Source organism: Melanerpes formicivorus, unplaced genomic scaffold (genome assembly GCF_026170545.1).
Source record: "Melanerpes formicivorus ecotype bairdi unplaced genomic scaffold, bMelFor1.0.p_v2 SCAF_34, whole genome shotgun sequence".
NCBI classification, from domain to species: domain Eukaryota; kingdom Metazoa; phylum Chordata; class Aves; order Piciformes; family Picidae; genus Melanerpes; species Melanerpes formicivorus.
In genome coordinates this window covers 406,080-432,461 of record NW_027142386.1, presented here as the reverse complement: position 1 = coordinate 432,461, position 26,382 = coordinate 406,080, and the positions used below count along the sequence as shown (strand labels likewise).

The 26,382-nt window shown below is 65.4% G+C and overlaps 2 protein-coding genes and 1 non-coding gene across 6 annotated transcripts; 2 read left to right on the top strand and 1 right to left on the bottom strand.

Annotated features, from left to right (window-relative positions):
* Positions 1-965: 965 nt before the first annotated feature.
* On the top strand, positions 966-6,846 carry CNN2 (calponin 2). Its single transcript, XM_068156251.1, has 7 exons — positions 966-1,125; positions 4,075-4,196; positions 4,490-4,556; positions 4,639-4,776; positions 4,938-5,054; positions 5,327-5,473; positions 5,569-6,846. The coding sequence occupies exons 1-7, from the start codon at positions 1,063-1,065 to the stop codon at positions 5,836-5,838; spliced, it is 924 nt and encodes a 307-aa protein (XP_068012352.1). The 5' UTR covers positions 966-1,062; the 3' UTR covers positions 5,839-6,846.
* A 2,667-nt stretch (positions 6,847-9,513) lies between these two features.
* ABCA7 (ATP binding cassette subfamily A member 7) lies at positions 9,514-25,409 on the top strand. Of its 4 annotated transcripts, none has more exons than XM_068156232.1 (51): positions 9,514-9,653; positions 10,517-10,628; positions 10,746-10,839; positions 11,077-11,218; positions 11,307-11,434; positions 11,512-11,633; positions 11,713-11,907; positions 12,015-12,104; positions 12,211-12,448; positions 12,546-12,685; positions 12,757-12,873; positions 13,228-13,407; positions 13,502-13,710; positions 13,809-13,985; positions 14,455-14,677; positions 14,777-14,998; positions 15,114-15,318; positions 15,413-15,529; positions 15,705-15,876; positions 16,201-16,332; positions 16,702-16,841; positions 16,929-17,066; positions 17,227-17,438; positions 17,715-17,787; positions 18,053-18,255; positions 18,416-18,464; positions 18,610-18,672; positions 19,107-19,124; positions 19,298-19,452; positions 19,570-19,694; positions 19,784-19,882; positions 20,115-20,310; positions 20,435-20,529; positions 20,789-20,821; positions 20,993-21,098; positions 21,218-21,292; positions 21,491-21,660; positions 21,738-21,915; positions 22,003-22,118; positions 22,332-22,476; positions 22,566-22,689; positions 22,777-22,903; positions 22,985-23,105; positions 23,233-23,295; positions 23,381-23,487; positions 23,741-23,882; positions 23,951-24,085; positions 24,176-24,279; positions 24,415-24,507; positions 24,611-24,848; positions 24,927-25,409. In XM_068156232.1, the coding sequence occupies exons 2-51, from the start codon at positions 10,563-10,565 to the stop codon at positions 25,074-25,076; spliced, it is 6,762 nt and encodes a 2,253-aa protein (XP_068012333.1). In that variant the 5' UTR covers positions 9,514-9,653; positions 10,517-10,562; the 3' UTR covers positions 25,077-25,409. The 4 variants fall into 4 exon arrangements, with proteins under 4 accessions (XP_068012333.1, XP_068012331.1, XP_068012335.1 ...); XM_068156230.1 differs by having other exon boundaries at positions 18,589-18,672; XM_068156234.1 differs by lacking the exon at positions 19,107-19,124.
* Positions 25,410-26,035: 626 nt separating this feature from the next.
* On the bottom strand, positions 26,036-26,142 carry LOC137450371 (U6 spliceosomal RNA). Its single transcript, XR_010989575.1, has one exon. It is a non-coding gene; the product is annotated as a U6 spliceosomal RNA (small nuclear RNA).
* Positions 26,143-26,382: the final 240 nt, after the last annotated feature.

The window sequence follows — 26,382 nt, the reverse complement described above, 5'->3', positions numbered from 1 at the left end:
TGGCGCTTGCACCCCAGGACTGCATGGAAGGATCTGGGGGGACAAGAGCCACCAAAGCACATGGATTGGACCCCCTGTAGGATCCCCCCGGGCTTCTGGGGGGTTTAGTTCCTCTTTGGGGGTGTCCATCAGGCCTAGGAGGATGAGCTCTGTCCCACAGGGTGCCGCTGGAAGTCCTGGGTGTAGGGGTGAGTGGAATGTAAAGCTCTCTAGGCTCCCACTCGTGGGGTGCTCCCGGCTCTGCCCACCCCCTCGTGAGCTTGATGGTGGTGCCAGGATGGCTGTCCCCCCCCACCTGGAGTCACTGCCCTGGCCTTCCCCTCGGCATCCTGTGGTCTCCTTGCACCCACGCCCCCCCCAGCCCCCCGTGGTACCCACCCACAGTCTCACAGTGAGACCGCCCGGTGGAGGGGCAGATAAACCCCGGGAGAGGGACGGGAAGGTACAGGGCACCCCACCGGAGTGAGGATCCCCGGCCGGACCGTGCCCTGGCCGCTGCCCACCGGGCTGCTGGGGGCGGGGGCAGAGCCCGCTTCGTCTCCGGGACCCCACCGCGGGGCCGCCTCCCGTGGGCGGGGAGCAACCGGGGCGGGACACGGGCACAGGCACGGACCCGGACACGGACCCGAGTGGGAGCCGGAGGCCCCCGAGAGTCACGGGGGACTGGACGGGGGTCGTGCAGGGCTCGGTGGGGGTGCGCGTACGTGTGGCCATGGGTGCGTGTGGCCGTGGGTGCCTCGTCCCGGGCTGTGCCCACGAATGCCCGGGACGTCTCCAGCCCTAACTCCAGCCCTGGTCCCGGCCTCCCGCAGGCTCCCGGTCCCCCCGGGCTCTCCCCGGCTCCCGGTCTCGGGGTACAGGACCCCACCGCGATCCGGCCGCTCCTGCCCTTATTTGGGCATTTTGGCTCCGTCCAATCAGCTCGGGGGGGCCGGGCCCGACACTCTCCCCCCACACACCCCAGCCCCTCCCGGCGCCGCCGCTCCCCGGTCCCTGCTCCCGTCCCGCTCCTCTCCCCGCTCCCGTCCCGCTCCGGTGCCGGTTCCGCTCCCGCTCCCCGCCATGAGCAGCAATCAGTTCAACAAGGGTCCGTCCTATGGCCTCTCCGCCGAGGTCAAGAACCGGGTGAGCAGCGCCGGGACCCCGGTGCTACCGGGCAGGGGCGAGTCCGGGGATCGGGGGGCATCGGGGATACCGGGGCCGCTCGCTGGGCTCTGCGGTTCCCGGTGTTCCCGGGGAACCTGAAGAGAAGAGCCGAGCCTCCCGGTGCCGCGACAAAGAGGGTTCCACGCTGCATTCCGGGGCCCTTGAGAGCCCGGAGGTCCTGGTGTGCAAAGTGCGCCCGGTGCTTGTGTGGAACCGGAGGGGACCCGGTGCCACCGAGAGTGGAGAGCTGGAGGGTCCCGGGAAAGCGGAGAGCTGGGGATCCAGGAAGGATGCGGATAGCAGGGGGTCTCATGAGGATGAGGAACCGGGGGTCCCGGGAGGATGCTGAGGCTCCCGGTGCTCCCGGGGCTCTGAGAGGCGGGGGGATGCCGGGGCTGGGCTCGCAGTCTCGGGATGCCTTAGCTCTGCCCGTGGGGTCCCGGAAAGGTGTCTTGGGGTTCCGGGTACCGTCTGCCTCGCCCCTTACCCCGCACCCAGGCCCTTGCAGTGGCTGCTATCACCTCCGGGCCCTGGCAAACCTTGGGGCACGGCTCCCGTCCACACTCGGGGCTGGGGGCAATGGCCTCAGACCCCACCCCCCGCGGCTCCACACTCCTCTTGCTGCTGCTCCCCGAAGCTTCTCCACGGTCTGCTTCCTGATGGGATGCTCCAGCCTGGGTGCACTCAGGTCACCCTCAGCCACCCAGGCCTCATGTACCCAAACAGCTCTCCTGCTGCCCCAGGGCCGGAAGGGGAAAGGGGAACTGATGCCTCCAGCCAGGCCGTTTACACCCCGAGAAACAAGCTGGGTGCCACAGGGTACAGGCAGCACCCCTCTGCCTGACAGCACCCCCCTGCCTGTGCAGGTGACATCTCCCCTCCACCAGAACTCTGAGGCCAGAGCTAGGGTGCTAATGGGTGCAGCTTATGGCTCTGGGTGCCACCGCCTAGGTGCCACTTTCCTGTGCCCCTTGCTGCTGTGGCAGAGGGTGCTGGGGGACTGCAAACACAGGGGTCCTGCCGGGCCAGGGGGAGCAGGGAGATGCAGCAGCCCCTTCCCTTGGTCTGTTCCCTTCTCTGGGGGAACTCTGCCACCCCGGGTGTTGGCACAGGCAGCAGCCGCGGCTGTGCCTGGCCCTGGGGGAGCAGGAGTTGAGCTGTGGTCATCCCCAGCCCTGGGGCTGCCCAGACAGGCGTGGGGCTGAGCCGAAGGGGCTGAGCTAGGCACGGCTGTGGGGATGCTGTGGCAGTGGGGATGCGGCGGCCGTGGCTGGCCCAGGCTCTCCCTGCCCATCCTGGCGGGGAATTCGTGCTTGGTCCCGGAGCAGGGACGGGTCCCTGCTTGCATCTGGGCTGGGCTGCAGCAGCGCCGAGCGGATGGACACACGCCGGGGCCTTGCTGCTGCAAGCTCCGGGGATCTTCGGCTTGATTCAGCAAGACTGAAGCCAGTTGAACTGCCCCGGTGTGTCTGCTGGAGGCTGACATCACCGACAGGGAACCAGTTAAACCAGTGGCACTCTCCTGGTCCCTGCCAATCTTTTGGAGACTGAGCTGTGGTGGGATCTGTTCTGGGGCTGGCCCCCTTTGCCCTCTTCCATGCCCAGAGAAACCTCTGTGCTGGCTGTAGGGTGGGAATAGGAGCTGGCACCGTCTGCCCATGCTCTAGAAATCAGCTGGTAGGATGGTGGCATCCCCTGGTTGGGGCTCACGTGGTGCCATGAGTGTGACCCTGCTTGGCTGGACTGTCCCTGTACCCCACAGCAGTCGAGCTCCCCCTTTGGGCTGGCACCATGGGGCCACAGCTCTGCACAGCCCATGGGCATGGCTGGCATCTCCCCACCACGCACTGTGCCAGTCCCGGGGTCTCCCTGTGTCCCTGGGGACTTGCAGCCCTGGTGTATACCAGCACCAGGGACAGGATGGGCGAGAGGCTGGTGGCTGCTTTGTGGCTATCTGCAGGAGCTGTCTGAGCACAGGAGGGGCTGGAATGGGGCAGCAACAGCACTTGGGGCTTCCAGGCTCTTCCTCCTCCTTCCCACCCCAGGCGGGTTCCTTTTCCTTCCCTCGCTGGCCAGGGCCGAGGGGACGCTCCCGGTGATGCTGCTGGGCTGGGCAGCTGGTCTCCATTTGGGAGGAGGCTCCGCATTCCTGGCATAGCCGCGGTGACCGAGGAATCCGCGGCTCTGGGCGGCGCTTTTGGCCCCGCCGGAGGGGAAGACGTCGTCCAGCCGGGACCCCCGGGCTCCAGGGGACAGGGAGAAATAGGCTCTTGTGGGGGGACATTCCCCTCAGCCCCCCTCGGGTGGTTCCTCTTCATCCTGCTGGGAGGATTCGGAAGTGTACGAGGTGCACCGTGCAGGGCACTGGATCCAGCTGTGCCAGCTGCCAGCCGCTGATGGCAGCATCCTGCTGGTGCTCCCATCGCCGTTGCCAGGCAGGAGCATAGACAGGGGCACGGACAGGGGAATGGGCAGAGGAAGGGGCAGGGGCTGCCCTTGCTCCCCAGGCTGTGCAATATCAACAGGATAAAACCAGCTGCTGGAGGAGATGTGGGAGGCTGGAGGTGAGGGGAGACGTCCTCCCCCGTGACAGCCTCACACCGTGGCTTTACTCACAGCCTCTTGCCACCTGCCACCCCCAGAGGGGTTCCTGCCTGGCAGGAAATTGTGTCTGAACAAATACCCTGGGGTCATCCAGGCTGCTCACTGTGCCCATCTCTCACACACACACCCCTCAGCTTTCTGGGGCTGGGGGCACCTGGGTGCAGATGCTGGGGACAGGGTGCCAGCACCCCTTAAGGCTTCCTGGAGATGATGCTTGGGATGGGAGTGCTGTTCCCAGACCTCACCGTGGGACCTGTCCCCCACGAGGGTCTTGGGGTGCACACCAGGGCCGTGCTGAGCTGTCCTCTCACTGTGCCCTCCCAGCTGGCCCAGAAGTACGACCCACAGAAGGAGACTGAGCTGCGGACGTGGATCGAGAGCGTGACAGGGCAGCAGATAGGACCTGACTTCCAGAAGGGGCTGAAGGATGGAGTCATCCTCTGCGAGTGAGTCCCCCCCTGCCCTCCCAGGGACCCCTGCCAGCCCCTGGGGTGGGGAGAATGGGCCAGCCCCAGCGGTGCCCACGCTGGAGGGACCCCCAAGCTATCAGCAGCCAGAGGTTTCCTCCAAGGTGCTGCTTGCCCTGAGTGTGCCTGAAAGTGCTCATGCCCGGGGGCAGCCCTGGGGACCGGCAGGGACCTTGGTGGTGGTCGGGGGTCACCTGGTGCTTACAGGGGGATATCTGGGCTGCCATCCCAGGAGCTCTGCCCTGCTGCAGCTCCCTCTCCCCTCCCTCCAGGCTGATGAACAAGCTGCAGCCCAACTCGGTGAGGAAGATCAACCGCTCGGCACAGAACTGGCACCAGGTAGGTGACCACAGAGCCCCAGCTCCACCCTGGCCCCTCTACTCTCACCCACCAGGGTCTCTTACCCCCTCTCCTCCCCCAGCTCGAGAACCTCTCCAACTTCATCAAGGCCATGGCCAGCTATGGCATGAACCCTGTGGACCTCTTTGAAGCCAACGACCTCTTTGAGAGCGGGAACCTGACGCAGGTGCAGGTGTCCCTGCTGGCACTGGCGGGCATGGTGAGCACGTGGGGCCAGAGCCTGGGCAGGGGGCACCGTCCCCCAGGGACCTGCTGCATGGGCCTCTGGATTGGGGTGGCACCCAGGGGATCCCAGAGTTCCCCCTGCCCAGGGTGGAGGGTGTGGGACCTCCATCCTTCCTCACCACCCCTCTCTGGCAGGCCAAGACAAAAGGGCTGCAGAGCGGAGTGGACATCGGTGTGAAGTACTCAGAGAAGCAGCAGAGGAACTTCGATGAGGCCAAGATGAAGGCTGGGCAGTGTGTGATCGGGCTGCAGGTGGGCTTGGGGGGCTGGGTGAGGGGGGGAAGCTCTGTCAGACCCTTCCTCAGCGCCATCACAGCTCCAAGCACAGCTTGGAGGGGACCTGAGGGTGTCCTCAGGACATGAGGCCAACTTGGCTCTGCGCTGGGCACTCAATGAGCAGAAGGCTGGAGGGGCTGTGCCTGGGCTGGGTCAGGGGGTGCTGGCTGTGCCCCCCTGGGCTGTGTGGGGATGGGGAGAAGGGGCACATGGGGCATCCCTCGCTCCTCACCCAACTCCCTTGTCAGATGGGCACAAACAAATGTGCCAGCCAGTCTGGCATGACAGCCTACGGCACCAGGAGGCACCTCTACGACCCCAAGAACCAGATCCTGCCACCCATGGACCACTCCACCATCAGCCTCCAGATGGGTACCAACAAGTGTGCCAGCCAGGTGAGCCCCACAGCCACGGTGGGGAGAGACAGTGGGGGGGGCGTGGGGTGGAGAGATCACAGCTGAGCACTGGTCCACCCACCCTGTCCTTCCAGGTGGGCATGACAGCCCCTGGCACCCGCAGGCACATCTACGACTCCAAGACGGGGACGGAGAAGTGCGACAACTCCTCCATGTCGCTGCAGATGGGCTCCAACCTGGGCGCCAACCAGAGCGGGCAGGTCTTCGGCCTGGGCCGCCAGATCTACGACCCCAAGTACTGCCCTCAGGGCAACCCGGGCGAGGTGGCCAACGCTGCCTGCCAGCAGGGCGGGGGGGACCCCCCCGGCTACCACTGCTACCGGGAGGAGGAGGAGAGCTACTGAGCAGGACGTCAGCCGGCCCCCAGCTCAGGGCGCCTCGGGTACAGCCTCCTCTGCCAGCAGCCTTCCAGCCTCCAGTTTCACCACTCCCTCTCTTTTTGGTTTTGTTTTTCCTGAAGTCTTTTAGGATTTGTTTTATTGTTATTCCTTTGAGGTTTGATTTGATTTTTCCTTTTGAATGAATCCTTTTTCTCGACTCTCTCTGAGCGAGGACATCCAAGGCTCTCTCACCGGCCGCTCCCCGCAGCCTGTGGGCAGCCCAGGGCCACGCAGCACAGCCCCAAGGGGGAAGGCAGCAGATGCCTCCCCTCCCCCCCCAGCACAGGCAGTGGGTGCTGGCTCCCCTCATTCAGCCAGGGCGATGCATTCCCACCCGCTGCCCACCTTGATGCCCACCCAGGGTCGTTTACCAAGGGGGTGCCCTCCCCCCCCCAGTGCTGCTTCTCGGCCCCGTGCTGGCAGGACCTGACTCAGCTCTGCAGAGGAGAGGGGCTTGAGGCAGAGGGATTCAGTGGGAGCACAGCTAGGAGAGAACCTCCCCAGGAGTGGGGGAGGCTCAGAGGGCTGCTGGGGCACGTCCTGGGCACTGAGTGTGAGCGGGCACTGCCAGCAGCCTTGCACTCTCCTCTGGTCTCCAGAAGCCAAACTGGAAATGCCTCCTTTTGTGTGTGTGTGTGTGCAGAATTCTAAGGGACCAAGGGCTCAGAGGCTGAGGGCGGGCAGCTGGCATCCCTGGCACAGCAGTGCCATCTCCCAGCCTGCTGGAGCCAAGGCTGATGCTGGTGGCTGCATCCTGCACCACAGCAGCCAGGGCAGTGGGGCGAGGAATGCTGGTGCACGGCACAGCCCCTCTCTGTGCCCAGCTCCTCCCTGTGCCCAGCTCCTCTCTGTGCCCAGCTCTTCCCTGTGCCCATCAGCTTCATCACCTCCTGGGGGGGTTGATCCAGATGCTCTCAATCTGAACCTTTGTTTTATATATATATATATAAAGCCTTTTTAACTTAATCTGGAGCCAGTTTCTGGTGCATGTTCCTTGTGTCAGTGCTTGGGAGGGGGTGGGGGGTAGGGTGTCTCAGTGCCAGGGGCAGACCCCAGAGCATGGGGGGCTGGGGGGCTGGATGTCCTGGAGGGGTGAGTGGGAGCTGGGAATTTGCCATGGGGGTTAGTGGTGCCACCCTGTGTGGGTCCTGAGCCTGGGCAATAGAAGTCTTTGCAGAGGACACTCTGTGCCATGCCATGGAGCCCAGCTGGGCATGGCTGGTGCTCAGCATCCCCCTGACCTGCAGACCCCAAACCCGAGTGGTGCCCCCCCGAGGAGGGCTGGGTGACTGTGGTGGCCCTGGGCTAATTGCCCTCGTGGTGCCTGCACAGGTCCTGTCCGAGCATGGATCTACCTTTTGGGGTGAAAAGCTGCGTTTCGGGGAGCTGTGATCCTCCTGCTCAGGCCACTAGCCAGGATGTAACCAGAGCAGCTCAGCACCACTGCCTCAGCCAGGATGTAACCAGAGCAGCTCAGCATCACTGCCTCAGCCAGGTTCTATCCAGACCGGCTCAGCACCTCTTCCCCAGCCAGGCTGTAACCGGAGCAGCTCAGCAGGACTCCCAGGGGACCCTGCCCGCGCCCCGGCATTGAGCCAAGGCAGTGTCCCGGTGCCAGCTCGGTGCTGCCGCCATGGCATGACTCAGCGACCTCTGCCAGTGGAACCCTTCCTGCTGGCCCCCCAGCCCCCCAACGCCCTCCCCAGCGTCCCCACCTGGACAGGCTGCCACAGCTCCAGGGACCCTGATGGTGAGGGGTCTGTCCCTGGGGACCCTGCGTGGTGGGGACATAGGGTGAGGGCTGGGGGTTTGTTCTCCCTGCCCACTGCCTTGGCCCCCTGGGGGGGGATCCTCAGCCCGCCCATGGCTTGGGCTCTGCTGCTCTGTGGGGCTCCCGAGGGGACAGACTCCCATGGGCGGAGTGTGGCATGGGGGTGGGGGATGTGTGTGGCGTGAGGTGAGGCAGGGTGTGGCATGGGCGGGGCAGGGGTGTGTGGCGTGGGTGTGGCATAGGGGCGGTAGGGACAGAGCTCGGCAGTAGGGGAAGGGCAGGGGACCGTCGGGTTGGGTTGGGTCGGGTCGGGTCGGGGTCTCCTGCACCTCACACATCCAGGCTCCTCCCTACCCCCCCAATAATCATCACCCACCCCCCTTTTGGCTCAGGCCCCTTTAAGAGCCTCTTCCATGACGTCAAAGGGAGGGCGGGGCCCAGGCGCGAGCCCGGCGGAGCGCGCGGCGTCTCTTAAAGGGGCCGCGGCTGCAGCAGGTAACGGGGGTCCCGGGGGTCTCGGGCCGGGGGCTGCTGTTGTGAGGCGGGAGCGGGAGGGGCTGTGCCGGAGGCTGCCGGCCTCGGATGGGCTTCGGCTGCGCGGCGGCGCCGTCCCGCACCGGGGCTGTCTGCAGACCCCCTCCCCCCTCGGGGCTGTCCCCGTGTCCCACCCACCCCGAGATGTCCTCGTATCACCCCCGGGACTGTCCCAGTCACCCCCCCAAGTTGTTCTAATATCCCCCTCAGGACTGTCCGTGCCCCCCCGCGCTGCCCCCCTATCCCCCCTTTGAGATGTCCGTGTGCCCGTCGGCTTGACCCCATGTCCTCGTGTCCCCCAAGCCTGTCCCCGTGTGCCCCCGGGGCTGTTCCCATGTCCCCGTCATCCCCCAGGGTCTGTTCCTGTACCCTCGAACCTGTCCCCATCATCTCCCCCCGGGTCCTTACGCCCCCGTTCAGCGCAGAGCAAGGGGCGGCAGGACGGGACCGAGACCGCGACCGGGACCGTGGGGCGCCCGGCTTGGAGGGGGGTGCACGGCTCGGAGGGGGCCGCCGTGCCCCCGGTTGTAGCTTTGGGGCGTGTTTGCCGCCCGTGGGATGAGTGAGCAGATTCCCACACGAGTCCCTTTCCGTGAGGATCCCGTGAGTCTGAGGTTGTTTTATCCTGGGAAGAGCCGTTCCCCCGCGTTGGGATGAGGGTTCCCTCCGTCCTGAAGCCCCGCAGCAGCCCCCCGTCCCGGCACCAACCACTTCTGTCCCCCAGCATCACCCCCACACTGGCAGCCACCTCCCAGGGCTGGGGCGCTGGGTCCCTCCCCCCCGGCTTCCACTGCAGCCAGGCTGGGTGGCACAGCTCTCTGCAAACCCTGGTACCCCCTCAGAGGAATCATCCCCCCCAGGACCCCACTCGTGTCCGGCCCCACAGGCTGATTAGCCGGATTTCCCAGACGGGATCCTAATCCTGCTGCCTGGTGCCCGCTTATCTGGGCCCTGGCTTAGCCCTGGCTGCGTGCAGTGGGCAGCCATCGCCTGCCTCTTCTCCTGCCCACCCTTCTGCCTCTCCTCCTGCCCACCCTTCTGCCTCTTCTCCTATCCACCCTCCTGCCTCTCCTGCCCACCCTCCTTCTTCTCCTGCCCACCCTCCTGCCTCTCCTGCCCACCCTCCTGCCTCTTCTCCTGCCCACCCTTCTGCCTCTTCTCCTGCCCACCCTCCTTCCTTTCTCCTATCCACCCTCCTGCCTCTCCTGCCCACCCTCCTGCCTCTCCTGCCCACCCTCCTTCCTCTTCTCCTGCCCACCCTCCTTCCTTTTCTCCTATCCACCCTCCTGCCTCTCCTGCCCACCCTCCTTCTTCTCCTACCCTCCTTCCTCTTCTCCTATCCACCCTCTTGCCTCTCCTGCCCACCCTCCTGCCTCTTCTCCTGCCTTCTCTCCCTGCCTGTCCTCCTGCCCACCCTTCCTGCCCAAGCCTGGCCAGGTTTGGAGGGCTCAGGAAGAGACAGGAGGGCAGCTGGGTGAGTTTGCATCCTGAGCCACTGTCCCACGCTGGTGGGACAGGCAGCAGGGGTGTCCCAGGGGGCGTCCTGAGCTCACAGTGACTGGGGGGATGGGAAGGGGGGGAGGAGGGCAGCTCTGGAGCTTAGCATTCCCGGGGCGTGGGTGTGGGTGTTTGCCGGGCAGGAAGCTGCAGGTTGGGTCGTGCCACCTCTTTGCCTTGGCATGAAGCCATCCTGTGTGGCTGGAAAGCAGAGGCCAACGCTTTGCTGCCAGGTCCTGGGGGGCTGCAGATTGCTGGCTCCTGTCCAGGAGCTGGCTGGGCACTGGGGCTCACTGCAGTGGGGCCGGATGGGGCAGGGGAAAAGATGCCAGGGTCCTAGCGCAGCTCGGGGGGCATCTACGGTGTCTGAGCTCATGCCTGGAGCCTCGTGGGGCAGTTTCTCTTCCTGGGGTGCTGAGGGTCTCTCCAGAAGCCCCAGACCTCGCTGCTGGCCCGGCCACGTCCCTCACACAGGGAAACTGCGGCACGGGCAGGTCCCAGCCCCGCCCGGGGCTCTGCGGGGGTTGGAGCCACTCCTGTGGCAGCGGTGCCCAGCTGCCCTTCGTGCTGGGCACAGGGTGCGATGCGGCTCCCTCTCTGCACTGGCAGAGCCTGTGCCCTGTTTTGCTGCTTTTGTTTGGGAAAGGGATGAGATTTGAGGGCTTTGCTCCGGAAAGGAGCTTTGCAGCAGGAATGCCAGGGCTGGATCCTGCCAGCCCCGGAGCTCAGCCTCGTGCCCAGCACTTTGCCTCTTGTGCCATAAGCCCCGAGCCAGAGGGGAGTGAAGCCCTGACCATCACCCCCTAGCTCGGCAGTGACCCAGCCCACTCTCCCCCACAGCTGAAGCCCGGTGGGGTGCTGGGTACATGCCCCCCAACACCCCACCATGGCTGTTGGCACCCAGCTGGGGCTGCTGCTCTGGAAGAACTTCACCTACCGCCGACGGCAGCGGGTGAGTGGCTGTCCGGGTGGGAGGGTGCCTGGAGCCTCTGGGTGCTGATGTGGGGGCAGAGAGAGCCCTGGGCACTGATGGGGACAGGGACCCCCTGCAACTGTGCGTCTCCTGCAGCTCCAGCTGGCCATCGAGATCTTGTGGCCCCTCTTCCTCTTCTTCATCTTGATCTCGGTGCGGCAGTCTCACCCCCCCTTCCAGCAGCACGAGTGTGAGTATCCTGTGCCCTCCAGGGCAGTGCCCCATGCCCACCGAGCCACCCTCTGGCTTGGCAAAGCTTCCCCCCGTGCCTGCGGGAGACACACACCCCCCAGCAACGTGGAAACCCGGTGGGCGCTGGGGGTGACAAATGTTGGAACTGGATGTGAGCCAGGAACTTGCTGGCTGTGTGCATGGCCCTGGGGGTCCCACACTGCCCCCCCTGGAGCCGACTCTCCTTCTGTCTCAGGTCACTTCCCTAACAAGGCCCTGCCCTCTGCTGGCACCCTGCCCTGGCTGCAGGGCATCATCTGCAACATGAACAACCCCTGCTTTCGGCACCCCACACCTGGAGAGGCCCCGGGCACGGTGGGCAACTTCGATGCCTCCATGTGAGTAGCAGAGGCCAAGGGGCTGTGGGACAAAGCCGGGCTGTGCCAGGCTCTCACCACCCAACCTCGTGCCCCCTCTCCCCCCCAGCCTCTCGCGTTTGCTGGCTGAAGCCCAGCAGGTGCAGCTCCATGCCAAGGGGCAGCGGCTCCTGCGTGGCTTTGCCCAGCTCCTGCCCACCCTGCGCCAGCTCTGGGGGAGTGGAGCTCAGCGGAGGGGTGAGCACCGGGAAAGGGGAGTGGGGAGGGGGGGCTGGGGAAGCGAGACCCTCTGGCCGACCCCTCTGCCCCTCCAGCCCTGCCAGTGAGGGACTACCTGAGAAAGGATGAGACCTTCTCACAGTTCCTCCGGACCAACACATCTCTGCCCCCGGCGCTGGTGGACGAGCTGATGGGTGCCCAGCTCAGCCCCCGCATCGTGAGTCTCAGCATGGTGCCCGCTCCTCCCGGTGCCCACAGTACTGGGGGCCAGGGCATGACCACCCCTCTCCCACCAGCTCTCCTTGGTGGGCACTGGCCGCCCGCTGAAGGCTGTGGTCTGCAACGCCTCGGAGCTGGGAGGCTTCTTGGTGGGCGGCGACGCTGCCTCCACCCAGCGCCTGCAGCGAGGGCTCTGTGCCCTGCCTGGGACCCAGCTCCGTGCCATGGAGGGCTCCTTCCTCTCCCAGATCGACCTCCCCCGGCTTCTGGTGGTGAGCTCCCTGCCTGGCCAGGCACTGGGTTCTGGAAGATGCCAGGGCAGAGACCCCCGGCCTCCCTGAAGGGGGTGCGACCCCCTTTCTGTGCCCCCCTCTTGTAGGAACAGCTGAGCTCGGAGATAGGCGGCATCGCTGGCACCGTGGGAATCCTGGGCACCTTCCTGCGGGACGCAGCAGCCCTGATGGAAGAGGTAGCAGCCCCATCCCTTGCCCCCCATGCAAGCGTCCCCCACCCTCCCTCCGTGCCATCCACAGTGTCATTTGGTGTCCCTCTGCCCCCCACCCCTCTCTTTCCAGGTCTCCTCCATGAGCAGCCTCGCCGAGCTGCGGCAAGAGCTGAGGGCACTGATGGCACCCAATGGCAGCACCACCAGCTTGGGCACCTTCAGAGCCCTGTCCCGCATCGCCTGCGGGCACCCCGAGGGTGGGGGGCTCAGGGTGCCCTCCCTCAACTGGTACGAGGACAACGACATCAAAGCCTTCCTGGACCGTAACAGCTCAGAGCGGAGAACCAAGGCTCCGGGCAGCGCCAGCAGTGAGCAGGCTGGAGGGGGCTGGGGTGGGCGTTCGGTGGGCACAGTGTGGCGCGGGGAGGGGGCTGATGGTGAAGACTCGGCTCTGCCCCCACCCAGGTCCCTTCTGCCGAGAGCTGCTCCACAGCCTGGAGTCCAGCCCCGTCTCGCAGGTCTTCTGGCGGGGGGTGAAGCCTCTCTTTACCGGCAAGATCCTGTACACGCCGCCCGGCCCCGGCCCCGACAGCGTCATGGCCGAGGTGAGTGCGGGGCTAGAGGGGGGCTGGAGGGGGTGTCACCCCCTCCCTGCCTCACCCACTGCCCCACGCAGGTGAATAGGACCTTCCGGGAGCTGGCGGTGCTGGGAGAGGCTGGGGGTGCCTGGCAGGAGCTAGGACCTCGCATCTACACCTTCCTCAACGGCAGCCTGGAGATGCAGCTCCTTCGGGTGCGTCACCACCAGAGCCTCCACACGTCGGGGCTGGGGCTGGGGCTGATGTGGGGCTTGGGATGGGGCTTGAGGAGGGCAGGTTTAGAGTGAGTATTAGGAAGAAATTCTTGGCAGTGAGGGTGGGGAGGCACTGGAACAGGCTGCCCAGGGAGGCTGTGGATGCTCCCTCCCTGGAGGTGTTTGGGTTGGATGGGGCCTCAAGCACCCTGGGCTGGTGGGAGGTGTCCCTGCCCATGGCAGGGGGATGGGACCTGGATGATCTTTGAAGCCCCTTCCAAGCTAAACCATTCTATGAACCTATGGGGGTGCAGTGGGACATGCATCACGCTGAGGTACTCTGATGCCTCACAGGACCTGCTGCTGGCCCCTGGCATATCTCAGCTCCTGGATGAGTTCCTCAACGGCACCTCCTGGAAGGTGTCAGCTCTGGCTGAGTTCCTGGCAGAGCCAGGGGAAGGCCCGGGGCTCACCTGGCACCAGGTGTACTCTGATGTGGATGCTGTCCTGAGCACACTGTCACAGTTCATGGAGGTAGATGTCACCCACCAGCCCTGGGGGGGAGGGGGGGTGGGGGGGTGGGGCTGGCACCCTGAGCCCCACTGAGCCCTGCCTGCCCTGCCTGCAGTGTGTCTGCCTGGACAAGATCGAGGCAGTGGCCACCGAGGAGCAGCTGGTGGCCCGGGCCCTGGAGCTGCTGGAGGAGCAGCAGTTCTGGGCAGCTGTGGTCTTCCAGCCCCCCGTCAATGCCACGGCCCCCACGCTGCCCCCCCACGTCCGCTACAAGATCCGCATGGACATCGACGACGTCACCAGGACCAACAAGATCAAGGACAGGTCGGGGGACGTCCACCCCTCCGGCCCCCACGGCCAGGCAAGCAGCCTGAGCCCCTGCTGGGGGTGTTCCCCTTCCCAGCACCCTGCTCTGCCCCTAGGTTCTGGGACCCAGGCCCTGCTGCTGACCCCTTCAGCGACCTGCGCTACGTCTGGGGGGGCTTTGTCTACCTGCAGGACCTGGTGGAGCAGGCGGTGGTGCAGGTGCAGGCCGGGGCTGCCCCCCGCACGGGGGTCTACATCCAGCAGATGCCCTACCCCTGCTACGTGGATGATGTGTGAGTGTGGGTGAGGGGTGGTCACTGCCCCTCCCGGCGTCCCCTGCCCAGCAGTGGCACCAGGGTGCCAGGCTGGGGGTGCCAGGCTGGAGGAGCCCCACTGAGGGTGCCAGAGTGGATGTGCCAGGCCGGATGTGCCAGGCTGGGGGTGCCAGGCTGGAAGTGTCACTCTGGAGGTGCTAGGCTGCTCATGCTAGGCTGGATGTGCCAGGCTGGAGGTGTCAGTCTGGAGGTGCCAGGATGGATATGCCAGGCTGGGGGTGCCAGGCTGGAGGAGTCCCACTGAGGGTGCCAGGCTGGATGTGCCAGGCTGGGGGTGCCAGGATGGAAGTGTCACTTTGGAGGTGCTAGGCTGTTCATGCTAGGCTGGATGTGCCAGGCTGGAGGTGTCAGTCTGGAGGTGCCAGGATGGATATGCCAGGCTGGGGGTGCCAGGCTGGAGGTGCCAGGCTGGTGCCATCTCGCCCAGGTTCCTGCGGGTACTGAACCGCTCGCTGCCCCTCTTCATGACCCTGGCCTGGATCTACTCGGTGGCCATGATCATCAAGGGGGTGGTGCACGAGAAGGAGACACGGCTCAAGGAGACCATGAAGACCATGGGGCTGAGCAGTGGCATCCTCTGGCTTAGCTGGTTCCTCAGCAGCTTCATCCCCTTTCTTCTCAGCTCTGGCCTCCTCGTCCTCATCCTCAAGGCAGGTTGCAGGGCATGGGGCAGGGGACAGCCTGGGGGACAAGGGGAGCAGCAGGGCTGGGAGCTGGCGCAGGGAGCTCCAACCTGCCTCCATCCACAGCTGGGGAACATCCTGCCCTACAGCGACCCAGCTGTCATCTTCCTCTTCCTCGGCACCTTCTCGGTGGCCACCATCAGCCAGTGCTTCCTCATCAGCACCTTCTTCCCTCGTGCCAACCTGGCCTCAGCCTGTGGTGGCATCATCTACTTCTCCCTCTACTTGCCCTACGTGCTGTGCGTCGCCTGGCGGGACTACATCACCTTCCCACTCCGTGTCTTCGTGGTGAGCAGCCACAGCTGCCCCCTCCCCTCTGTCCCTGGGGTGCCCTGGGGTGTGCCAGGTGGGGGGCTTTGGGGCTTACCCCCCACACACACACTGCTCTTCTTGCTGCCCCCAGAGCCTGCTGTCACCGGTGGCCTTTGGCTTCGGCTGTGAGTACTTCTCCCTCTATGAGGAGCAGGGAGTGGGCATCCAGTGGCATAACCTGGCTGCCAGCCCCGTGCCAGGAGACCCCTACAACTTTGCCACAGCCATGGGGCTGCTGCTGCTGGATGCCAGCCTCTATGGCCTGGCCACCTGGTACCTTGAGGGTGTCTTCCCAGGTGAGTGTGCCTTCCTTCCTCCCCCCCCCCCCAAGCCCCCTAGCAGCCCTCCAAGCCCAAGCCCTGCTCAATCCTCACCTGCTGCCTGCTGCAGGTCAGTATGGGATCCCCAAGCCCTGGAATTTCCCCTTCCTGAAGAGCTACTGGTTTGGAGAGCCATCCTCAGCTGGGCACCCCCCATACCCCACCAGCACACTCACTGCACCCCAAGGTGAGCCCCTGCCAAAGGGTGGCAGCCACAGGGCTGGGCTCAAGCCCTCCCACCTGGGCTTTGCCCCACACTGGGTGGGTCCTGCCCCCTGGCAGAGGCTCCTGCCTGCCCTGGTGAGGGATCCTGCTCCTGCTGAGGGTCGCTGCCTGGTCTGTGACCCTCTGGTGGTTTCCAGTGCTGGTGGAGGAGCCTCCTGCTCAGCTCCAACCCGGAGTCTCCATCCGCAACCTGGTGAAGATCTACCGCAGCAGTGGCCGCGCCGCCGTCAACGGCCTGAGCCTGGACTTCTACGAGGGGCAGATCACCTCCTTCCTGGGCCACAATGGGGCTGGCAAGACCACCACCATGTGAGCTGGAGGGGCTTGAAGGAGGGGGCTGCATGGCCACGGCTCCGGGTAGGAGCGGAGTCCGGCTCTGCCCCGGCGCTGTCGCAGAATCACGGAGCCGGACTGCTTAGCTCGGAAGGGACCTTTCCAGGTCATCCATTCCGCCCCCCTGCAGTCAGCAGGGACACCTGCAGCCAGAGCCCTGAACAACCTGTCCAAGCCCAGCTCCCCATGAGGTTGAGCTCTGAGCACCCCACATAGAACAGGGCACCCCAGCCCCAAGCCCCACTGACCTGATGCTCTGTGACACTTTTTCCACCCCCCTGCTGCTGGTTCTCCATCTAGGTCCATCCTGACCGGCCTCCTGCCCCCCACCTCTGGCACCGCCTACATCCTGGGCTGGGACATCCGCTCCGACATCGACAGCATCCGCAAGACCATGGGCATGTGCCCCCAGCACAACGTGCTCTTCGACATGTAGGCATGGGCAGGGTGGGCAGAGGGGAGCAGTGCTGGGGGCTGCAGTGAGCAGGGCTGTCTGCTCCACTCCTGCCCACCCCACCTCTGCCCACCCCACCCCTGCCCTCTTCACCCCTGATAACCTCACCCATGTCCACCTCACCCCTGTCCACTTCCCTGTTCACCTCACCCTTGTTCACTTCACCTCTGCCCACTTCACTGCTGCCAACCTCACCCCTACCCACTTCACCCCTGCTAATCTCACCCCTGCCCACTTCCCTGTCCACTTCACCCCTCTCCACTTCACCCCTCTCCATTTCACACTTGCTAACCTCACCTCTGCTAACTTCCCCCCTGCCCACCTCCCCGCTGCCCACCTCCCCGCAGCCTGACGGTGGAGGAGCACGTCTGGTTCTACGGGCGGCTGAAGGGGCTGTCGGAGGAGCAGGTGAAGCAGGAGCTGGAGCAGCTGATCCAGGACACGGGGCTGCCCCACAAGCGCCGGGAGCAGACCAGGAACCTCTCGGGTGTGTGCGGGGGTCGGGCTCGGTGCCCATCCAAGGCAGGGGTCTGCGGCCCCGGGCACCTCCCAGCGCTGTCCCTCTGCCCTGCAGGGGGGATGCAGAGGAAGCTCTCCGTGGCCATCGCCTTCGTGGGTGGCTCCAAGGTGGTTATCCTGGACGAGCCCACGGCCGGCGTTGATCCCTACTCCCGGCGCAGCATCTGGGAGCTGCTGCTCAAGTACCGCAAAGGTCAGGGCTGCGGGAGGGGTCCCCACTTCCCCCTGCGTGCCTCTGAGCCCCTCCGCAGGGGAGAAGCAGCCGCGGGGCTCGCGGGGCGGGCAGGGGGGCAGGCTGCTGGGGGGCTGCCCAGCGAGGGGGTCCGGGGTCCAGCCCTCTGCCTGCCCCCCAGGCCGCACCATCATCCTCTCCACGCACTACATGGACGAGGCGGAGCTGCTGGGGGACCGCACGGCTGTCATCTCGCAGGGCCGGCTCTGCTGCTGCGGCTCCCCCCTCTTCCTCAAGGCCAGGCTAGGCACCGGCTACCACCTCACCCTGGTGAAGCGGGAGCGGAGCAGCGCGGGCAGCAGCATGGGCACCGTCCCTGGCACCACCAAAAAGGTGGGTGCTTTAGCCCCCCCACACACTGAGCATCGGCCCAAAGGGTGCCCAGTGCCTCCATCCCGGCTGCTGGGGGGCACCAAGCCCTGGGCTTGGGGCTGGATCCTGCTGCAGGCTGCCAGGCTCCAGCTGCCCTCTCGTAGACTCATGGAATAGACTCTGAGAATTGGTTTGGTTGGAAGAGACCTTTAAGATCATCGAGGCCAACCTTCAGCCCAGCACCACTGTGACCACTAAGCCATGTCCCCAAGTGCCCTGTCCCCACGTTTCCCACAGGATGGCAGCGACTCGGAGCGCAGCAGTGACACAGGCCTGGGCAGCGAGCGGGGCAGTGAGGCCAGCACCGTGGGTGAGGGTCCCAACCCTCCCTGTGCCCTTAGCACAGCACCACCCCCTGGGTGCTCCCTGCACGTCCTCTCTCAGCCAGGGCAGCCCTTGGCTGCATTCAGCCCCACATCTGCCCTGCTGCCTGCCCTTGGACCCCCTGAGCTGGTGGGGCTGCAGGGGGTCCCTGCCCTCCTGCTCCCTGCACACACCCCAGGGAGCCCAGGCTGCTGTCCAGGGCCTGGTCACCAGCTCCTGGCCTGTGTTTGCAGCCTGCCCTGTCCCCCCAGATGTGGCCCAGCTGTCAGCACTGATCCAGAAGCTGGTGCCCAGCTCCAGGCTGGTGGAGGACATCGGGCACGAGGTGCACTTCATCCTGCCCTACAGCGGGGCCAAGGACGGAGCCTTCGGGGACCTGTTCCGTGAGCTGGATGCCCGCCTGGGGGAACTGGGCATCTCCAGCTATGGCATCTCTGACACCACCCTGGAGGAGGTACCCAGAGCAGCTATGGCTGAGGGGGTCTGCCTTTGGCTGCCCCCAAGGGTTGCCTTGGAGCTCTGTGGCAGGGGCTGCCCATGATCAAGGTGATTTGCCTTGCTGGGGTGGTGGGTGCTGGTGCCCATGTCTGATGCCAGCCCCCTCTCACCCTCAGATCTTTCTGAAGGTGGCTCAGGACATGGAGCAGGACATTGACACCACAGGTAAAACCCCTTGGTGCTGGCTGCAGCTGAGCCCAGGACCCTTCCCGGGGCTGAGGACCCCACTGGGAGCACCCATGTGTGCAGGGAGGTGTCACAGGCTGTGGTCTCCATCCCACCCTGGCAGACTCCACTCCTGTTTTGTCAGGCACTGGCAGAGGAGCAGCCCCCAGTGAGGGGAAGGATGTGGAAGCATCTGACAGGGAGTTGGGTAAGGAGAGGGAGGGGAGCTGGGACATGGGACCCCTGCGCTGGGTGCCCTCCACCTCCACCCTCTGGACTGGGGCTGTGGCATGAGTCCATCTGGGCACATATCCATCTCTTTGAACACACATCCCGTCAGGCAGGCAGTGGGGGCTCAGGGATGCTCCTGCCTGGTCTTGGGGTGTCCCCAGGGTGTTGGGCATGGTGGGGAGCAGGATGGTGCTGGGTTTGGGGGAGCCCAGCTCTTTGCAGGGGTTGGGGTGGGACATGAAATCCCAAGGGATGTATCCAGGCCCCTTCAAAGCTGGCATGGGGGCAGGTGTGGGAGTTGGGAGGGACTGTGATAGTCTGGGGAGATGTCTGTGCCCTGGGTTGGTGCTAACCCTGGCTGGGCACATGCCAGCCTGGCTCTAATCCCTCTTTCCTCTCCTTTGCACTGAGCCCAAGGAGTCCGGCGAGGTAGGACCTGGGAGCTGGGGGGGACTGGCGGGGCTGGGGGGCTCTGATCGTGTCCCTGGCTGCAGCATCCCATTCCTGCTGGCATGTCCCTAGCATGGCACCTGGCACGAAGCCCCTGCCCCTCACCACCCTCTCTGCCAGGGCTAAGGCCAGACCTGACTCTGTGCTTGCAGTGGAGGAGCCCCAGGAGACAGATCTGCTCCAGGGGGCCGCCGGGCAGGGCTGGCGCAGGGTGAGGGGCTGGGCACTCACTCGCCAGCAGCTCCGTGCCCTCTTCATCAAGAGGATGCTCCACGCCCGGCGCAGCACCCGCGGCTTCTTCGCACAGGTACGGCCGGGAGGAGGCGATGGGACGGGGAGAGGGTGGGGACAGGATGTGGCAGGAGGGTGGGGAGGGGGTGGGGCAGGAGGGTGCGGATCCGGCACTGACCCCTGGCCCTGGCAGATCGTCCTGCCCGCGGTCTTCGTCTGCATCGCGCTGCTCTTCAGCCTCATCGTGCCACCCTTTGGGAGGTACCCCCCGCTGCGCCTGCACCCCTGGATGTACGGGCAGCAGTTCACCTTCTTCAGGTGTGTCCCCGTCCCTCTGCCCCCCTGTGTCCCCCTGTGTCCCCCCAGCCCCCTGCTTCCACCACCTCACTTCCCACATCTCCCGGCAGCAACGATGCCCCAGGGGACCCTGGCACAGCTCAACTCCTGGCTGCTCTCCTGGCAGAGCCAGGATTTGGCACCGAGTGCATGAAGGATGCTGGTGCGGCGTGAGTGACCAGCGGGGCTGGAGGGGTTGGGAAAGGGCAGCTGGGGTGCAGCCCCCACCCCAGTGCCCACCTCTCCCCCGGGAGCATCTCTGCCAGGGTGTGCGATGCCACGGGACCCAGCCAGGCATGCCCGCGGCAGGGGGCAGCGGTGAGCAGGGCCAGGTGGCAGTGCCCCTGGCTCACGCCAGGCTGGTAAGGGGATCTCTCTCCTTCCGTGGTGCCGGGTGCCCAGGACGGGGCCGTGCCCCCCAGCTTCTCACCCCGACGGCTTCACAGCGCCCCCAGCCTCCCGGCCCCTGCTGGAAAGGCTGCAGCGTGGGAACTGGACGCGAGCTGAGCCCTCCCCTCCGTGCCAGTGCAGTGGGCCTGGCAGTCAAAGGATGCTGCCCGACTGCCCCGAGGGGGCCGGGGGCCTCCCACCACCTCAGGTAACCCCCAGCCCGCAGCGGGACCTGCCCTGGGGCGCTGCTGCTGAGTGTGGGTGCAGGGGATGGTCGTGGGGTGGGGCAGCAGGGCTGTGTGTCCATCCAGCCTGTCCGTCCGTCCTCACAGGTGCAGAGAGGCACAGGGGATGTCCTGCAGAACCTGACGGGCAGGAACATCTCTGACTACCTGGTGAAGACCTACCCCCAGATCATCCGTCGGGAGTGAGTGCTGGCGGTGGAGACACCCCGGGGGTGCCCTGGGGACTTCCCGGGGTCGCCCTGGGGACACCGCAGGGAGGATGAGGCAGGGGGTTGGCCCAGGCTGCCACCCATCTGGAAGAAGGGAGGGACAATGGGGACAAAGCCCCAGCCGGGGCTGGAGGCAGGGAGGGCACCGCAGAGCCAGGGGGATCTGCTGGGGGATGGGCACTGCTGTAACATCCCCTGGAGGGTTTTCTCCCCACTGTTCAATCTCTTTCAGGCTGAGGAACAAGAAGTGGGTGAACGAGCAGAGGTGAGCCCGGGGAGGGGCTGGGGTGCGGTGGGACAGGAGGGCCCCAGTCGGGTCGGGCAGCGCCATCACCTGGGCAACCTCGGCCCTTCGTTGTGTGCCACTCACCGTAGCCTTTGGGAGGGTTTCCGCGGGGGGGGTGCCAGCTTTGGCAGTGCCCATCTCTCCCCACAGGTACGGTGGCTTCTCTCTGGGGGCTGGTGGCTCCCAGGCCCTGCCGTCGGCAGCGGAGGTGGAGGAGGCGGTGCTGGAGCTCCGGGCACTGTTCAGAATCACCCCGGTACTGCGGGGGCTGTGCCCCTACTCCCCCCCTCCCCCCCGCCACGGCTCGGCTCTGGCACCCCCGTGCTGGGAGGGCTCCAGTCTGAACCCACTCCTCACCTGTGTTCCCACACCCAGGGCAGCCCCCTGGACCGGCTCCTGGGCAACCTCAGCCGCTTCATCGAGGGCTTGGACGCTCGCAGGAACATCAAGGTGCGCCCAGGGCTGGGGGTCCTGGAGGGGGTGAGAGCTGGGAGGCAGTGGGGGACATGGCACTGGGTCAGCATCCAGGGCTGGAGCAGCCCAGGGAGGACCAAGCTGGGGCTGAGGTGGGGCTGGGAACCTGGCAGGGTGTGAGGCAGTGCCAGGGTGAGATGGGAGCTCTGAGCCACCTTCTGCTCCGGGCTGCAGGTCTGGTTCAACAACAAGGGCTGGCACGCCATGGTCTCCTTCGTTAATGTGGCCAGCAATGGGCTGCTGCGTGCCCGGCTGCCCCCTGGCACCGACCCTGCACTCTATGGCATCACAGCCACCAACCACCCCCTCAACCTCACCAAGGAGCAGCTCTCGGAGGCTGCCCTGTGAGTACCGGGGATGAGGGTCCCACAAGGGCCCCCCTGGCCCCTGGCTGAGCCCCCCACTCCCTGGTCCCCGGCAGGATGGCTACCTCAGTGGACGTGCTGGTCTCCATCTGCGTGATCTTCGCCATGTCCTTCGTCCCGGCCAGCTTCGTGCTCTTCCTCATCGAGGAGCGGGTCAGCAAGGCCAAGCACCTGCAGTTCGTCAGCGGGATGAAGCCTGTGACCTACTGGCTGGGCAACTTCGCCTGGGACATGGTGTGGGATGGGGACAGGGACAGGGTACAGCCTCCAGGGGGCCGGGGCAGGCTTGTGACCCTCTCCCCGGCTTTTCCACGCCCACAGTGCAACTACCTGGTCCCCGCGCTGCTGGTCATCCTCATCTTCCTCTGCTTCCAGCAGAAGTCCTACGTCTCCTCTGCCAACCTGCCTGCCCTGGTGCTGCTGCTGCTGCTCTACGGGTGAAGGGCTGGTGGAGCCCAGCCAGGGCTCAGCCCCACTCTAGGGCTGGACCTCAGGGGAGGGAGGAGCTCATCTCAGGGGACTCTGAGCGGGGTTGGGGGCAGCCCTGGCTCGGGGTGGGGGGGTGTCACAGTAAAGGGGAAAAGGTGCCCTTCTGTAGCTCCTCAGTGAAAGGTGCACCTCAGCCAGCTCCTGCCTCTCTGCCCCTGCAGCTGGTCCATCACCCCCCTGATGTACCCAGCCTCCTTCCTCTTCAGCATCCCCAGCACTGCCTACGTGGCCCTGACCTGCATCAACCTCTTCATCGGCATCAACGGCAGCGTGGCCACCTTCGTGCTGGAGCTCTTTGTGGACCAGGTGAGCTCTGGGCTGCCTCAGACCTCCCCTCCCGTCCATGTGGGGCCAGCAGCAGCTCCCTCACCGCCCTCTCCTCACTGCCTCGACAGAAACTCAACGACATCAACCGCATCCTGAAGAAAGTCTTCCTGATCTTCCCCCACTTCTGCCTTGGCCGAGGCCTCATCGACATGGTGAAGAACCAGGCCATGGCTGATGCCTTCGAGAGGTTTGGTGAGTCTGAGGGCACTGGGGCTTGGCCAGCTTGGAGGCCCTCCCTGGCATTCCCTCCTCCTACAACCTCTCTCTTGCTGCTTGCAGGCGACAAGCGCTTTGTGTCCCCCTTGTCCTGGGAGCTGGCAGGGAAGAACATGTTTGCCATGGCTGTGGAGGGCATCATCTTCATCTTCACCCTCCTGCTGCAGTACCGCTTCTTCCTGAGGCTGGGGTGAGGACCAGCCATGGGGCAGCCGTGGGGCAGCTGCAGGGTGGGCAGCCCTGGAAGTGCCCCTGCCACTGTTGCCCCCAGGCCTCGGGCTCTGCAGCTGCCCTCGCTCGGGGAGGAGGACCAGGACGTGGCCAGGGAGAGGGTGAGGGTGGGCAGCACCCCCCCAGATGGCCACCTCCTGCTGCTGAAGGACCTGACCAAGGTGAGTGCTATGGGAGCGGACCCTGCCCTGTTCCTCATGGTGGGGTTCAGCCTCTCCTGCAGCCCCCAGTCCCACTGGTGGGTGATGGGTGGGCAGCACCCGGTGCCACCTGGGCTGTGCCCTGCAGGTGTACCGGCGCAGGAAAGCTCCAGCGGTGAACCGGCTCTGCGTGGCCATCCCCCCTGGGGAGGTGAGTGGCAGACAGATGGATGGACAGACAGATGGCACCGTGGGCAAGGCTGAGGCAGTTTTAACCCCCAGCCTGTGCCCCACAGTGCTTTGGCCTCCTGGGGGTGAATGGTGCAGGGAAGACTTCCACCTTCAAAATGCTGACAGGCGACACCGAGGTGACGCTGGGGGAGGCCTGGCTGAAAGGGCACAGGTGGGCAAGGGGGAGGGACTCTGTGGCCAACCTGCTGCTCTCCCCTCTTCTTGTCCCCACAACCTTCATCCCTGTCCCCACCCTGTGCTCCTCCTTGCCCTTTTCCCTGCAGCGTCCTTACCCTCAGCTTCATCCTCATCCTCGTCCCTGCAGTGTGCTCCTCCCTGTTCCCGCAGCCTGCTCAGCTTCGTCCCCGCCCCCGGAGCTTGTCCCCGTCCCCGCTGCGTGCTCAGCCCTGTCCCCGTCCCCGCAGCGTGCTCAGCGACCTCCAGTCCGTCCAGCAGCACATGGGTTACTGCCCCCAGTTTGATGCCATCACCGACCTGCTGACGGGGCGGGAGCACCTGGAGTTCTACAGCCGCCTGCGTGGGGTCCCGGAGGAGGAGACCCCCAAGGTAAGGCCCGGGTCCCAGCCTGCCCCAGCCCAGGGGAGCGCCAGCTTCACTCTCCCCTTCTGTGGCAGGTGGCTCAGTGGGGAATCGCCAAGCTGGGACTGGTGCCGCACGCAGACCGCCCGGCGGGGAAGTACAGCGGCGGCAACAAGCGCAAGCTCTCCACCGCCATAGCCCTCCTCGGCTCCCCGCCCGTCGTCTTCCTGGTGAGTGGGGGACAGCGGAGGGAAAGGGGATGCCACAGCGGATCCCTGAGCCCCTGCCCGGGCTGACACCGCTGCTGGGGGTCGCTGCAGGATGAGCCCACGACAGGGATGGACCCACGAGCCCGGCGGTTCTTGTGGGACTGCATCCTCAGCGTCATCCGGGAGGGCAGGTCCGTGGTGCTGACATCCCACAGGTGAGCCCCCCACCCCCTCTCTGTCCCTGTGAGACCCCCGGAAGGGGGCACCCCTCTGCTCCTGTGACCACCCCTCTGCTCCTGTGACCACCCCTCTGCTCCTGTGACCACCCTCGCACCTCCCTCCGCCGGCAGCATGGAGGAGTGTGAGGCACTCTGCACCCGGATGGCCATCATGGTCAACGGCCGCTTCCGCTGCCTGGGCAGCATCCAGCACCTCAAGAACAGGTAATGGGGCCGGGGGCTCTGCCGGGGCAGCCCAGGGGTGGCCGCCCCGCCGGGGACAGGGACGTGGTTGAGCCCAGCAGTGGTCTCCTGCTGTCCCACGCAGGTTCGGGGATGGCTACACGGTGGTGGTGCGAGTGGGTGGCCCCGGGCCGGCGGCGGTGGAGAGCCTGATGCAGCAGCACTTCCCTGGCATCGTGCTGAAGGAGCGGCACGGGGGCCTGCTGCAGTACCAGCTGCCCTCCCGTGCCGCCTCCCTGGCCAGCGTCTTCAGCGTCCTGGCAGCTCACCGCGGCCCCTGCCACATCGAGGACTACTCTGTGTCCCAGACCACCCTCGATCAGGTGGGCAGGACACCAGGGCATGAGGGTATGAGGGCCGAGCCCCTGCTGGTGCTGCCCCTCACCCTGCCCTCTCCGCAGGTCTTTGTGCACTTCGCCAGGGAGCAGAGCGATGAGGACCCCGGGGAGGTCATGGAGCCAGGACAGGATGAGACCCTGGCGGTGACCAGCCCTGGGATGAGGCTGACACAGTTCCTGGAGGACAACAGCTACCAGGAGAGTTCTGTCTGAGTGGTGCCCCATGGACTCCTCCCCAGCACGACCCAGGGTCCTGGGCCTTCTGGCCACCCCGGACCCCCACAGCTGTGCAGAGGAGCCTGGACACATCCTGTCCACTGGCACGGGGCCACTGTCCCCATGAGATGGTCTGGGTGCTGGGGAGGCTCAGAGCACCTGGGCAGGGCTGGTACCAGCTCCCCTTTGGTGGGGTTGTACCCTCGGAGGGGCTGTGGTGGACAGACTGGGGGTTCTACCCCCTGCTCCAGGCAGGACTGGGTGCTAGGGCTGGCCCTGGGACCCAAGCTTCTGCTGTTAATGAGCACTTAAATAAAGACCCACGGTACTGCACGGGGGGCTGGGTCACCCTTGCATCACTGCAGCACCTCGGGGGGGACACAGGACAGGGGACATAATGGGATGGGGTGGCATAGCAGGATGGGGGATGCAGCAGCATGGGGGACACAGCATGGGGAGGCTGCGTGTTGGCCCTTGCACGGGGGTCCCCCCTGCCCTGTTGCCACCCCACAGCCCCTTCCCCTTGGTTTCTGAGGGGCTGAAGATCAGCCAGGCTCTTACACACCCTGGACAGGCCCCGGGCAGGAGGATTTCTCCCTCCCAACCCTTCTGGGGCTCTTTCATTCCTCCCCCAATGTGGGGTGTCCCAGCATGGGGTGAGGGTCTCACCCTCTCAGCCGTGTGTCTTGCTGCACAGAGACCCGAGCAGGGCCAGGGGCATGAAAGTTTCGGGGTGCACGTTGCCTGCCTTACCCTCTGGACCCTGTGGGTGTCCACACCCCCTCCAACCCCAGACTGGCAGCTACACCAGGAGCCGAGCTGGAGTGTACCGAGGGGGTGCGGCAGGCTCCCCCTTTCCACGGCCCGTGTGTCGGGGTGCTGCCTGCATGGAGGTGGGGCAGAAAAGACAATAATTTGCCCGGGGCGGGGATGTACGGCTTTGAGTGGGGGAAAAAAAAAATATGGAACGCTTCACGAATTTGCGTGTCATCCTTGCGCAGGGGCCATGCTAATCTTCTCTGTATCGTTCCAATTTTAGTATATGTGCTGCCGAAGCGAGCACGAACGTTGTTGCCCCCGCAGCGCTATTTATACTCCTTTAGGCCAATAATTTCAAAGTCATGGTGATCAGGCTTTTTTTTTTCACACTCTTCAGCCCTCCCTCACAAAATCATGCTTCTTCCTAAACTAAATCGTCAGGCTTTGTGCAAAAATTATATATTTTGTAGGACTTTTTCTGCTTGTTTTGGCGGAGATTGTGAGGTCTGAGCGCGATGCATGGCGGGAGGGATCCTACTTTGCA

Excerpts from the sequence above, each read along its gene's own strand:
- CNN2 (XM_068156251.1), top strand. The coding sequence starts at position 1,063 with ATGAGCAGCAATCAGTTCAACAAGGGTCCGTCCTATGGCCTCTCCGCC. Across the intron at positions 4,557-4,638 it reads CGGCACAGAACTGGCACCAG|CTCGAGAACCTCTCCAACTT; the intron begins GTAGGTGACCAC and ends CTCCTCCCCCAG. Across the intron at positions 5,474-5,568 it reads CCAACAAGTGTGCCAGCCAG|GTGGGCATGACAGCCCCTGG; the intron begins GTGAGCCCCACA and ends CTGTCCTTCCAG.
- ABCA7 (XM_068156230.1), top strand. The coding sequence starts at position 10,563 with ATGGCTGTTGGCACCCAGCTGGGGCTGCTGCTCTGGAAGAACTTCACC. Across the intron at positions 21,661-21,737 it reads CAGCTCTCGGAGGCTGCCCT|GATGGCTACCTCAGTGGACG; the intron begins GTGAGTACCGGG and ends GGTCCCCGGCAG. Across the intron at positions 23,296-23,380 it reads TGGCCATCCCCCCTGGGGAG|TGCTTTGGCCTCCTGGGGGT; the intron begins GTGAGTGGCAGA and ends TGTGCCCCACAG.